The sequence below is a fragment of the Carcharodon carcharias genome, chromosome 15 (genome assembly GCF_017639515.1).
Source record: "Carcharodon carcharias isolate sCarCar2 chromosome 15, sCarCar2.pri, whole genome shotgun sequence".
Classification (NCBI taxonomy): Eukaryota; Metazoa; Chordata; class Chondrichthyes; order Lamniformes; family Lamnidae; genus Carcharodon; species Carcharodon carcharias.
In genome coordinates this window covers 100,935,374-100,948,655 of record NC_054481.1, presented here as the reverse complement: position 1 = coordinate 100,948,655, position 13,282 = coordinate 100,935,374, and the positions used below count along the sequence as shown (strand labels likewise).

Genomic DNA, 13,282 nt, shown 5'->3' with positions numbered 1-13,282 from the left:
TGATTTGATGCCATCCAGTTCAGTTTATTTGGTAGTTTTTCTTTCCTGCCCTTCATCAAAGATTGCTTGATTCAGTATCACATGGGCATTACACTTAACAGATGTTACACTTACTAAGTCACCAAAGGAGCTACTGTAATCATTTCACTCCGCTTTGGTCAAAGCTGGCATGTTATTAAATAGATTCTGCAATAGATGAATATGTACATCTATACTCTGGGGAACTGGTGATGTTTGACCAAAAATGTGGCCTGCAACAACTCATTGTGTTTTGCTGGATATAGACTACGAAGCAGTTTTTTGATCTCTGGTGGGTTATGCGTGCCCTGGTCCAGCCTTATACATATTCATTTTCTGTGCATTAAAATGAGCTTTATCTTCCAGGTTAAAGGGAAAGATTCATGAAACCAATTTAACATACGAAGACTTTCCAACCTCCAAGTATATGGGCCCCCTGCAGTACACCATCTGGAAATCCTTGTTCCAGGATATTCAGCCAGGTGAGTTACCAATAAATGAGGTTTGCCAGGCCTCAGGGAGGTCTACTCCCAGCCATAGAACCATAGAACCATAGAAAACAGCACAGAAGGAAGCCATTCAGCCCATCTTGTCCTCATTGTAATGCTGCTCCTGGCTGCTGACAGGTCAGCTAGAGGAACTCTGAATGAAGTCTGTTTGTGTTCCCTCTCCTGAATCTGTCCTGTACCTGTCCCAAGTGGCATTCTTCATGTGTAAGCCGCAGAATAGAATGCTACATGGGCTGTTTTACTGAGGATGGGCTGGAATGGTGCTTTGTCCAACCATAGTGACTGGACAATGAGTGGAAGCAGATGACCTCTGCCTGTTTTTTTTTAACCCCCTTTTTTCTTGTCCAGAGGTACTGAGGTCAATTGTGACATACTTCCACCTTGGCTGAGATCAGCAAATTCAGCATAGAGCCAGGATTAAATCAAAGACTTTGCTGGCTTGTAGGGCAGTGCGTTTACCAATTGGCTACTGAGAGGTTTTGTTTTATTCTGACGAATGTCTGCACAAACTAAATTTCACCATGAATTCCGTTTCTAAATTTCTCCACTAAACAACCTCAAATGCCACATGACCACAATCGCCTATACCCACTAGTCACCATCAACCTGATCCGACATTCACCAATTGACCATAACCACAACAAACCATTATAAAATTAAACCATTGAAACCATTATATAGCACATTTAAAGCAACAAAATGTCCTGTACAAGGTGTACAGATAACCAAGCAAACCTTAAGAGTCAAGTGAGGTGATCGAGACATGGTTGAAGAGATTAGTTTTGTGAAGGCTTTTTGAAGGTTGGAGGAGAGGTAGCAAGGCAGAACGGTGTAGGGAAGAGCCCCAGGAAGAGGGGAGTGTTGTTTGATGGCTCTGTCATTGATGACGCACCTGAGACCAGGTGAGATGTTCAGAGTTACAGTTGACAGCGTGAGTTGAAGTATAGAGCTGGTGTAAGTTGTTAAGTTAAGGTTGGGTGGGATCAAGGAAGCTCTTTGGAATGAATGGGTTGCCATTTAGTAATGTCAGTGAGGATGAAGAAGGGGACAGGCGAGCAGGGCCTAGTATTGGATTGGATGCAAGCGGCTGACTCTTAGGTGGGTTAGCGTTTATGGTGTGTGCGGGTCAAAAGAGGGAGTAGCCCTGCCTGAAAGTGAAGGTGGAGGAAGGTGATGTTCCATAGGTGAAGTTAGATGGATAACATAATGGATTTGCGGTCCATCTCAGTGTCAAACAGAATATCAAGAATGTACATTGTCTGGCTTGATATGGTAGTGTGGCTGGGGCATCAGAATATCAAATAGAATTTCTGAAAGACTTGAGTGGTCAAACCGCAGGTTGTATAAACATAGTCCAACATCACATTGCATTGATTAGGAAAAACAATGCACATGTCAGACCTAGTATTATATTTATCTTTAATCATTGTTTTAAAAGTCCAACAGGTTTCCTTGTACTTGTGTTATTGAATGGGGTAGATGGGTTACCCTGAACACCAACTCCGTGACTCTAGTCAAATTCTGGCAGAATTGAAAAAGCAAGTTCCACATCCAACCTTTCTCTACTAACACGCAGTTAGGTGCTAACCAGACAAAGGCCTGTCTAACTAGCCCTACTCCGTAGTGGTCCAGTCAAGTCACAGGCTGGTGACTGGATCTTGTTTAGTTTTTTAGAAAAACTCTATAATCAATCATTTTGTCTGCCACACACCTGAGTTTTTAATTTTAAATATATTACAATAATCTGAATATAAAGCATTCCCTGCTTTTCACCATTCTAAGTATTAGTGCAAAATCGAACAATAACTCATTTCCAGCATCCGCAGTTTTTTTATTTTTATTTTTTTGTTTTTATAACTCTGGATCGCTGTGCAGGCTGTAGCCTAGAGCTGATTGAAGAATTTGCCAAACTACAGAGGGGAATGGTGGGGAACGATGACGGATACAGTAAAATCACATCAGGGAATGACCAGCCATTAAAAAGCTGCAGTATGCTCTGTAATATCCGTGGTTCATTTTTAAACCCGGGGTTCAGGGAATTAGGAAACTCCCCCTGGTTTTCTGTAAGTCCAAATCTACCCCAGACACAGCCCCATCTCCGCTCATCCCCCACCGAGGTTCAGCTACCTCAGGGAAGATTAAATCTGGAGACGTTCCTAGTCTGTCTGTGGCTCAGTGCCGCATCAGACTGTGCATACATACACTGCTGTTAAATTGGATAGGTTGGGCAACTGGCCAAACTTGCTGCTCAATGTGAGGTGAACTTTAACAGGGATGCCCAATCTTTCGTCTTTGTGCACAGTTGGATACCATGAGAGGTCTTGGAGTCCCATGTGACGTTCAAGCTCAAGAACACGTTTTTGTTTTGTATATGCTTTAAGTTCGTTGATGCCAACAGATCTTGGATGTTCTGATTTTAAGATTTATCCATCACTAAACACAGCCGTTTTCAAACTATCCGGATCACAAAGTACTAACAGTGAATGGGAGCTCTTGGTCCAAATAAGACTGAGTGACCTAGGTTTCAACGACTTTAGCAACAGGGCTGAGGAATTACAAGTGGCTCTGTTGTATAATAATAAATGGAATGAAAAGAAAATCACAGTGAAGCACCATCTTGTGGTGGCATTTCTGTTCAGCGGTTCAGATGACCAGGAGAATGCAGCTCCCTCTAGTAATAGGTATGTGTGTGTGTGTGTGTTGTGTGTGTGTGTTGTGTGTGTGTGTTGTGTGTGTGTGTGTGTGTGTGTGTGTGTGTGTGTTTGTGTGTTGTGTGTGTGTGTGTTCTCTGTGTGTGTGTGTGTGTGTGTGTGTGTGTGTTCATCTACATCTTGCTTGATTTGCCTGGATTTTGTGGTATGAATAACCGTGAAGCTACCAGCACTCGCTGTTGTTAAGGAATAAAATCAGGCAAGAACAGGAGTTTGCACATCCACAATTAAATGTGGAAATTGGGAAGTTGCTGCCCTTGTTGCCCTGCTCCTTCAGGAGCTTCATTCTACTAATATTTTGCTGAGAGTCTTGGAAATCACACACATGAAGGGAGTGAACAAGTCAGAAAAAGTTTAAGCTTCTCCATTTAAGTGCAAGTGAATTTTTAATGGTGTGTCAGGTCCTAATTCCTGCCCAAAAAAAACATGATCTGGCACTGGAAATGTAATTTTTTACAAGTGTCGAGTCTCATTCTGCCAGAATATGATACTTGTTGGAGATTTAAAAAAAAAACTTTTACTTTTTCTTTGTCTCCGTCTATCCCTCTTTCCCTCTCTTTTCCTCCCATCTTTCTTTCCCTCTCTATTTTGCTTCCTCTGCACTGATTTTACATTCAATTAAATACTTTCCTGACACTTCCTGATTTAGACTCTGCATGTCTCAGTAAGGGTTTTTCAATCTGATTGTTTGGGGAGACATGCTATTGCCTGCCCTGTTCAGACAGGACAAAAACAGAATTACCTGGAAAAACTCTGCAGGTCTGGCAGCATCGGCGGAGAAGAAAAGAGTTGACGTTTCGAGTCCTCATGACCCTTCATGAGGACTCGAAACGTCAACTCTTTTCTTCTCCGCCGATGCTGCCAGACCTGCTGAGTTTTTCCAGGTAATTCTGTTTTTGTTTTGGATATCCAGCATCCGCAGTTTTTTGTTTTTATCTCTGTTTAGACAGGACCCTGGTCCACTGAGAAGGGTGCTGTGCTGTTTTGACTGTTTAATTATTGTAAATTGCAGTGCAAAGGCCCACAGAAAATCTATGAGTAAGAGTAATACAGGGCGGCCACAGTTCATTCGCCCCTGACTGCAAAACACGGGCCAACCTTAAGTTTCAGGATTGTTAAATGATTGATCATTATCACATTGTGGACTTCCCTAAACTCACCTCAGCATTGTAAGTAAACATTCTGCCAGATCAGGACTTAGCTAACCAGAGAGTGAAAAACACCACGAGCCACTCTCTGGCACCTCAGAATTGCATTTGCAGAATATTGCCGGCCCTTGGGTAGGAATGCTATTGAGATCCAACCTGGGGAAAATGGGGACCAGCATTTATTAAGATATCTTGAAACATCAAAGGGAAAGAGGTTAAAACTGATATAAAAAAAAGGACAGATGTCGGGACAAACTTAATCATGCACGGTAATTTAGTCCCTGTGTGGTCTTCCTGATAGGCTAGTAGAGGTGAAAACTGTAAACTCATTCAACAGTGAAATGATATGATGAGGTCCTTTGTTGGGATGATTGAGGTCAATGACTTTTTGCTCTTGTCAGAGAAGTGTCCATTGACACTCTCAATGGGTCAGAAAATAAACATACCATCCAGTGTGAACTCACTCTAACACACTTGGTGGGAGGGTGGGGTGCTGGCCAATATCTTACTGAGTCAGCTGGAGTGCGAGCAGGGAGATAGCATTACCACCTCTGTCCTAAGGAGAGGAAAAATCTCTCATGCTAATGCACCAACTTGGTGTGGCCTGATTTTAAACATTTTTCCGAATATCTACTTTATTCTTAAAATTTGTAAAAGTACATTACAGAATATTTCAACTTGAAAATTACAGGAAGTGCCATAAAATTCAGGACTTGCCTCCAGACAGTATGTTTCAATCCTAGGTGCTTCTATACAATTGAAATTCTCTTGATATTTCTCATGTACAGTCCATGTCACACATGCGGCCTGAGGGCAAAACATTTCAAATAAAAAAATTACAGAAAGTGCAATAGAATTCAACTTTTCTTCACACAGCATGCTCCTCCCTGAGGTGACCCAATATAATTACAATACTCTTGTATTCGCAAAGTACATTCAACTTCAGGCATACAGCTCCAGGCATTCTACAAATTTTCCAAGCCCTCGGTATACTATGGCTGAGGTACTTTAGACAGTGACCTTTCCCTTGGTGTGGCCTGGTAACTTTCCAGTGACATCTTCTGGAAAGTGCTCATTTTGTTAGATGTTGGATGAGGTTTGAATGGCCTTGGCTGGGAGGTATCCCATCCTAGAAATATACTATAACCAGCTTGTCCAACGTGTGGCCGGATGTGGCCTGCGAAGCTCCCAATGTGGCCCCTGGAGGTAGTTTTCAAAATGCCGGTAGCACAGTGGAAGATTCTGAAAGAAGCTGCTCCTTCAATCACAGGCCGGTCTTCTCCTGTTTTTGCTGCTGATAGGTTCACGAGTGAACCAATCAGCAGAAAATGTGGGAGGGAATCAGCCTGTGATTGGAGGAGTAGCAACACTGATGGCAGTGAGTGTGCTCTGGGAAAAGAGGTATTTCTGGGGAGGGGAGAGAGAGAGGGGCTGCCACCCATATTGGGTGGGGGAGGGAGAGACTTGCTGCCGGGCCCAGTGGGGGAAGGAGAGACTTACTGATGGGCTAGAAGAGGCTGGATGTGATAGTGTGGGTGGGGGCAATGGGGATGCGTGCTAAGGGTACTCGCTGCCCAGGGATGTGGGAAAGAGAGGGTGTGGGAGTGGGTGAATGATCGAGTGAATTTGAGAGAGTGTGTGAGTGAGTGTGTGGGAGAGAGTGAGTGAGTCTGGGAAGTGCATTTGTATCTGGCTCACTCCCAGCCTCATGATTCCAACTCACCCTCACCCCAACACACCAACACACAATCACACTCACTCACAGGATGGCTGAGGGTGAGTGAGTGAGCATCAAGAGAATGGGAGTGAGCCAGGCAAACAAACTCTGTCCCTTTCACACTCTAATGGTCACCTTTATTAATTACTCTTTCTTACTTATCAATTTATTGCTTTGACATTGCTTTATTTTTGCTCAGCAAGTTGCTTCTTTTCTTCATACCTCAACTTTATTTTGAAATTCACGTTTAAAGTTGAGCCAAACCTTATCTTTCTAAAATTCGCTCATCAGCCCCTTGAGTGAGAAGGAAATGAAAATGTGCTTCCTCCACCCCCCCCTCACCAAGTGAAAAGGTTGGACAAGCCTGATCTATCAGCTCATATGTGGAAAGCGCTCAGTGGAGGGAAGCTAGCAGCTGTAGAGTTAAATCCCAGCAAAATAGTGACTTGCCAGCTGTGGCCCAGAGGTAGCACTCACGCCTTTGAATTAGAAAGTTGTGGGGGATTCAAGACCCATCCCAGAGTCTGGGGTACTTAATCGAGACTGATGCTTCCTGGCTGAGGGAATGCTGCACCAATGGAGGGGCTGTCTTTCAGAGGAGATGTTAAACTGAGGCCTTGTCTGCCGTGTTGAGTTAAGAAGCAGCAACACACGGGTGCTCAGTCACCTGTCGGGGGCACATGAGAGGCCCCACAGTGCTCTTTTGAAGAAGAGCAGGGGAGATCTCCCCGGGGTCCAGGCTAATATCTATCCCTTAGCCAACATCCTTTAAGATTACCAGATTGTTATCACATTGCTGTTTGTAGGAACTTGCTTTGCTAAAATTGGCCACTGCATTTCCTACATTCCAACAATGATTGCCTTTCAAATATACTTAATTGGCTGAAAAACTCTTGGGAATGTTGTGAAAGGCAGTGTATAAATGCAAGTTCCTTTTTGAAGACAGGGCAGAAAAAATTGGAGACAAATATTTACAAGAAGTATATACAATACTGGTCATTTAACATCCTCTAATGATTTTGTAGTTGGTGCTTGGCATTTTGAAAAGATGATGATCATTTTAATTTCCTTTCCTTCCAGTCCCAGCAGCGCTGACTTTGGATCCTATAACAGCTCACCAACGCCTCATCCTCTCAGATGACTGCACCATCGTGGCTTACGGTAACCTCCACCCACAGCCTTTGCAAGACTCTCCCAAGCGCTTTGATGTGGAGGTGTCTGTCCTGGGGTCAGACGGCTTCGACAGTGGTGTCCACTACTGGGAGGTGATGGTGTCTGAGAAAACGCAATGGATGATCGGCGTAGCGCTGGAGTCCGTTAACCGGAAAGGGAGCATCCAGATCCAACCTTCGAGAGGTTTCTATTGCATTGTAATGCATGACGGGAACCAGTACAGCGCCTGCACTGAGCCCTGGACCCGGCTGAATGTCAAGTCCAAGTTGGAGAAGGTTGGCGTGTATTTTGACTACGATAAAAGCCTTCTGACCTTCTACAATGCTGACGACATGTCCTGGCTTTACACCTTCCGGGAGAAGTTCACCGGGAAGTTCTTCCCATACTTTAGCCCTGGGCAGAGCCACGCCAATGGGAAAAATGTTCAGCCGTTGCGAATCAACACTGTCCGAATCTAAACATATGGGAAAATTTGCTGGGCTGGAATCCGAGTTCCCTTTTTGATTCTGTTACTCTCTCCCACTCCCCTTATTTTAACTTACGATTAAGGCCATCATTTGTTTTCCCAGTCTTCTGGTCTCCTTGGGTCATGGCATTAACTGTTGAGAGGGCACAAAGGGGTAAAATGTCGTCAGTGTTTTTGGTTGTGTTATTCACAAATGGCCCTCCAGGGAAGCGCATCATAATGGGCCTGTGGTGCCTCTTTCCTTTTTTTTTGCCCTTCCCACTTTATTTGGGACTACCATGTCTTGACTCTCTCTGCTTCCCCACAGTGACAAGGCGGCAATCAGGAATTTAGTGGATGGGCATAAGTGCCCTTTTTTTAATCACTGCATTTTGCCACCTCATTGGTTTTATACCTTAGTCGTTATATATTTTGTCTGTTTGTTTCTTTCTGTCTCTCTCTCTGTCTCTCTCTATCCTCCCCCATTCCCATTTGGCACAGTGCCTGAAACCCGACGTATCTCGACTTTAACAACCCAGTCACCGGCATGAGGTTCAAACATTGGCATGTTATGCAGAAAGCATAGCAGATGGCTTTTGCCCAGAATTCTGTTTTGCATGCCTGTCTGTGTGCCTTCGTGCTTCTTTCCAGGTCAGCCATCTACAATTCCCACCCACGAGGCGGGTCAGCAAGAAATTGAAACTGCAACTGACACAAACTTGACGTGAATGGGACCAGACGCGAAATGGACCCCAAACTGCTTTGGGGATTTTTAGCTGGACTGCAAAATAATAATCGACAACCTGAGATGTCTTAAAGACTCTTTCACAAAACCAGCGGGCTTTGGTATTTTGGCTGCATGTACACTGATCGATGATTTTGGGGCTCTCTTTGTTTTGTGATTTTTTTTTTTAAACGTGAATTTTGGTTGATGGAAGAAGCAGCGAAGGAAAAGGTCCATTGATGCTAGACACATATGTGACTTGGCCTCGGGCACTGCTTTACTTCAGGCAGTTTGTGTCTTTAATGAAACACAAGTTATTTATGAATGTTTTATTTTGGTTAGGGATTGGGTGGTGAATGCAGACTGTTCTTATCTGTCAGGAATCATTTAGACTGTAGTTTTAATGCTGATGTGAAATAGTTTTCCCGAGTTGGGGGACTCACGCAGCTTTGGAGTCAGATTGGGCCCTGACTCTGTATTTTTACACTATAAGCTTTGACCTGCGGCAGAAGCTTGACACATACATGGTATTAAGGTTATACAGTATGCACACCCTGGGACTGGGGTTCAAATTCAACAGGGACTTCGATGGGATGAAAGTAATTTCTCTTGGCTAGCCATTTTAGGTGGTCTCAACCCATTGAATGTGGTCAGAAACACAAAAATGTTTCCGAAACTGTGCTCAGTTGGTATTTGTGAAAAGGGCTTACAGGGACGGGAATAGAAAAGTTACATGAGTCCATCTGGATGCTGTTTTGAAGTTGGGACATCGCCAAGGTGCCTTCAGCATGTGAAGTCCCTGGCCTGTGAGTGCTTGATCCTATGATAAAGAAAGTGCTCTGCCCTCTCTCCCCTTCAGCATTGATCACCCGCCATGAGCATTTATATGGAACAAAAAGATGGTGGGATGTGTTGTAGCTGTTTTGGGGGGAGGGGCAGGGGAGCTGGTTTGGCGGGTTAGGACAGAACAAGACGCAGTACTTAGCTTTATGTGATATATCTGCAACCCAACGGACTCTTGTCAGTCCTGCTATTTTTTTGGATAAGCCATATTTCTGCATGGAATCTTCCAATGGAAAAGTCAAAAATGACATTTTCTTCTTCTGGAGAAGATCTCCTCACTGTATATTCAAAAGATGCAATATTTAACTCCACTTTCATCATCTCCGCACCCTTTTCCTGTCAATTCTTTCTGTCCTGTAGTGGCTGACTCTTAGTTGGGCACAGTTCCACAGCCTCTAGGCCCAAGCCAGTCCTTGGCAATGCATTCACGTGTGAGTTCTGGCTGTGAGTGTTAGACTATTTGACATGGGAGGCTTCACAAGTTGAACCCATTCTTGATTTTGCCCAATGTCGTGATAAGCAGCACTTGCAGCAGAGGTTGTTGGATAGTAACCTGATGCATGGGCTCTGGCTGGTTCCTTTTGGTGTTCTGCCCTTAGAACTCTTAGGCACTGAAATGTGTCAAGAGTAAAAATCCCTATTCAACGCTGAGAGATTCAAGACCTTCCCGGTCAGTCTGGCTCAGTCATCTATTAGACAAACTGAACTGCTGGGGAAAGCTCACTGCCAAGATTTTCCAGTTTAGCAGTTTGACTCGAATCTGGCAACCTGGGGTTACGAAGAGTTATCAGACCCATCATTTACCACCTTCCCCTTTTCACTTGAGTATTTATTTTTAGGAAGTATAATTATTCATTTTATTGCTTTGACTTCTATGTACTGGCTCAAGGGAAGCCAGAATTTAAATGGTAGCTGCTATGTGACATTAAATTGATTTTCTTGGAGTTATGATTAATTTAAGTATGCTGTTGTTAAGTCTTGTTGCGGTGTGTCTGATAATTACTCTTCCTCCACCCATCACACCTCCAAAAAATTATTTCTGGCATTCTGCAGTTCCAGTGTGATGCAAGTCCTCTGTTTGATGCAGACACTGCCTCATGTTCTCTGTGTCGATGTAGAGACTGTCTTCAATCACCTGTACCACATAAAGACAGCAGAACCAAATTCAGTGGAAGAGAAGCAGCTGGACGCGCAGCTAATGATGTGTCAATTCCTTTTAAGTGTTACACTCTGAGGACAATTCAGGACCATTAATCCAAAGTCTTTTATTTGTTCCTTGCAAGGCTGTTTTGCTGATGTAAAGTGGAATTTTCTGCTGACGGATGTTTCCTAATTTTAGAGCTGGCAAAACGTGAATTGCTGCTAATTTTACCTGATTTTCTCTGTTTGGACTGCAGCTCAGGGAAAAAAATAAAACCTGGGAACTCTGAGAGCCTCTGTCCATAGTGGATTTTGGCTGCTTCCTGTAGTTTACCTTCTAAGTCCACTGGCTTACTAATCGATTTTGAAAATTGGCCACCTTTGCATTCAATGTCTATCAATACTTCTCTTGTTGGGTTTTCAGGCCCTAATGGTTTTGCCACCTTACTGTTTATTCCATGGCTGCCTGTCACAATCCAGTACTTCACCCAAGTGGCCAATGTTCTGTGAGCCCAGGCTATGGGCAGGGTTTTCCGGCCCTGCCAGTGGTGGGCATCATCACGGGGGGTCATTTAGGCCTCTCTCCAAAATTTTCCCATCCCACCCATGACGATGCCCACTGCTGGCAGGACTGGAAAAACCCAACCTATGAGTATTTGTAGGTTACTTGACTGCAGGGGGCATCACAACTGGGCTTGGTCCTGTCCTCACCCAAAATCCATATATGTGCACTTACCAAAAGGATGCAGTGTTTCCTGAACAGGACAAGGAACTTGGGATGAGGAATTCCTATCATCCCATTGCCCCCTCCCTCTTTTTTTTTATCCTGCCTCAGATTGCTGATGTGAGTTGAGGTGTCCTAACTATGGACGAAGCACAGGCCAGGAACTGAATCCTGAACCTTCTCGCCTGTATGGCTTGGTACTACACTGGGTAGACCCATTGCTTCGTGGATTACTGCTGGGCAGTCCTTGTTCTAGCTCCCTATCTGAGCAAAGCAGCTCCTAACCAAATTAGGGGAACTGTTTTATGTTCATTTAAGGTGTGATAGTTTGTTGAAGCCCAAATGTTATGCAGTCAAAAATTGAGGACACGGCAAATCCATTCTCGCTGTCTTCCACAAGCTGAACCACCTTGAGTAATCCTACAAAATGGCTGATTGGATGGTTATAGCAGCTCTTAAAGGCACCTCTAATTGGAATGCAAATTGTTCTTAAATGAATGTTTCATTTTATTAAATTTATTAATAAACAATGGTGACATGAGGAAAAGCTTTTTTGTGCAGCGAGTGGTTAGGATCTGGAATGCACTGTGGTGGAGGCAGGTTCAATCAAGGCATTCATGGGGGAATTGGATTATTATCTTAAAGGGAGAAGGCTGGGTGGGGATTGGCACCAGGTGAATTGCTACATCAGAGGGCCAGACACGATGGGCCGAATGGCTTGCTTCTGTGCTGTAGTTGTTCTCTGATTCTATTCTTTGATTTGTCAACTGAAGCCATCTCTATGATCTACTGGTTTGTGAAGGTTGCTCAAGAAGCAGTGGATGTTGTGGTACTGGACTTGATGGCCCCAATTGGTCACCTGTAATGGGTGACGTGGGTCAGGCAGCCCAGGGACAAGAGTGCAGCGGCATTCTAAAGCCAGTGAAACTTTGATATTTGCAATGGTAGGAGAGTGAGCTCTCTGCTGGAATTAAAACAAATGGAACATTTCAGAAAGTTCCCAGACCGTCCAAAAGACTTCTATAAGTTTTGTTTTTTACGTCCTGCTGCAGCCTGTGTGAAACCTGAACAGTGTGTGAAAATGGCCAAAAGGTGTATGGTCTACATTGTTGTGAAGTTGGAACCTACCTCACATCAATACAACCTATACAACCAGCCTATCTATGGGAGATCCTTTTAAGAATCTTTATTTCTCAAACTTCTCATCAGGATTATCATCAAGCCCAAGGAATATTAAGACAATCCGTCGGACTTTTGAAGGGTTTTGATTTGGCTCTGGTGGGATTATTGGGCGGTGGGAGATGCATGATAGGATTCCTACCGTTTTGGTTTTGGACCTCCAGAATGTAAAGTGCATAGTTTGTTTCCTCCTTGATGATGTCTTTAATAAAATTGTCGGATGCTGCTTACATGTTTGGTATACATTCTTTTTATGGGAGGCATCAATGACTATTCATTTTGATTGAGCCCTTTGGGTTTAAAATTTCTAGATTGGATGAGAAAAGATCAGTAAGTTGATCAAACTCACTGTTTTCCCCTCTTCAATTTTCTCTCCCTTTCTATGCTAAAAGGCACTGAGTGTTGCCGAGGTTCAGTTTCATGAGTGCCAGCTGTTCTTTGGCACCTCAGCCAAGCTGTTTAAACAGTGAGTGGTGCCTGGATATTCATCCATGTGAGGCATCACAAGCTGACCTTGCTTCACAAGACAGACAAGCAACATCCAGCAGGAGTCACTCAGTGATGAAGAAGCAGCCCAGGCGAGCTGGGATGAAATGCTACTGCCCTGGTGTCAGCCCAACTGAGGTCAGCAAACACTTAAATTGGGGCCTGAACTGGGATCTTCCCAGTGTCTGTCACTCAGTTTTACCCCCCTATTTCCAACGTGCAGCTATAAACTGTCCTCATCAATGATAAATGTCCTGAGGAAACTCTGCGTCTTTGTGATTTCCAATGCAATCGAGCAAAAGCATCCATTACCACCCCACTGTTTAATTTATCATTCAACTGGGGGAAGTTCTAAAGATGATGATGGCCACAGTCTCATCAAGATCGTAAGAGTTCTGTGGGTGCTATGCTTACCCTCAGTGCTCTGAATCCGAAAGGCTAGAAAAATCAGTCACACTCTCGCAG

The 13,282-nt window shown here is 43.9% G+C and overlaps 1 protein-coding gene across 1 annotated transcript in view; it reads left to right on the top strand.

Moving 5' to 3' along the window:
• Window positions 1–10,243, top strand: part of trim62.1 (tripartite motif containing 62, tandem duplicate 1) — an 84,307-nt gene extending 74,064 nt beyond the window's left edge. Inside the window, exons 4-5 of the mRNA XM_041207222.1 lie at window positions 385–500; window positions 7,184–10,243. Of these exons, the coding sequence (XP_041063156.1) occupies window positions 385–500; window positions 7,184–7,734 (667 nt within the window). The 3' untranslated portion in view covers window positions 7,735–10,243. The remainder of the gene's footprint in view (window positions 1–384; window positions 501–7,183) is intronic.
• Window positions 10,244–13,282: the final 3,039 nt, after the last annotated feature.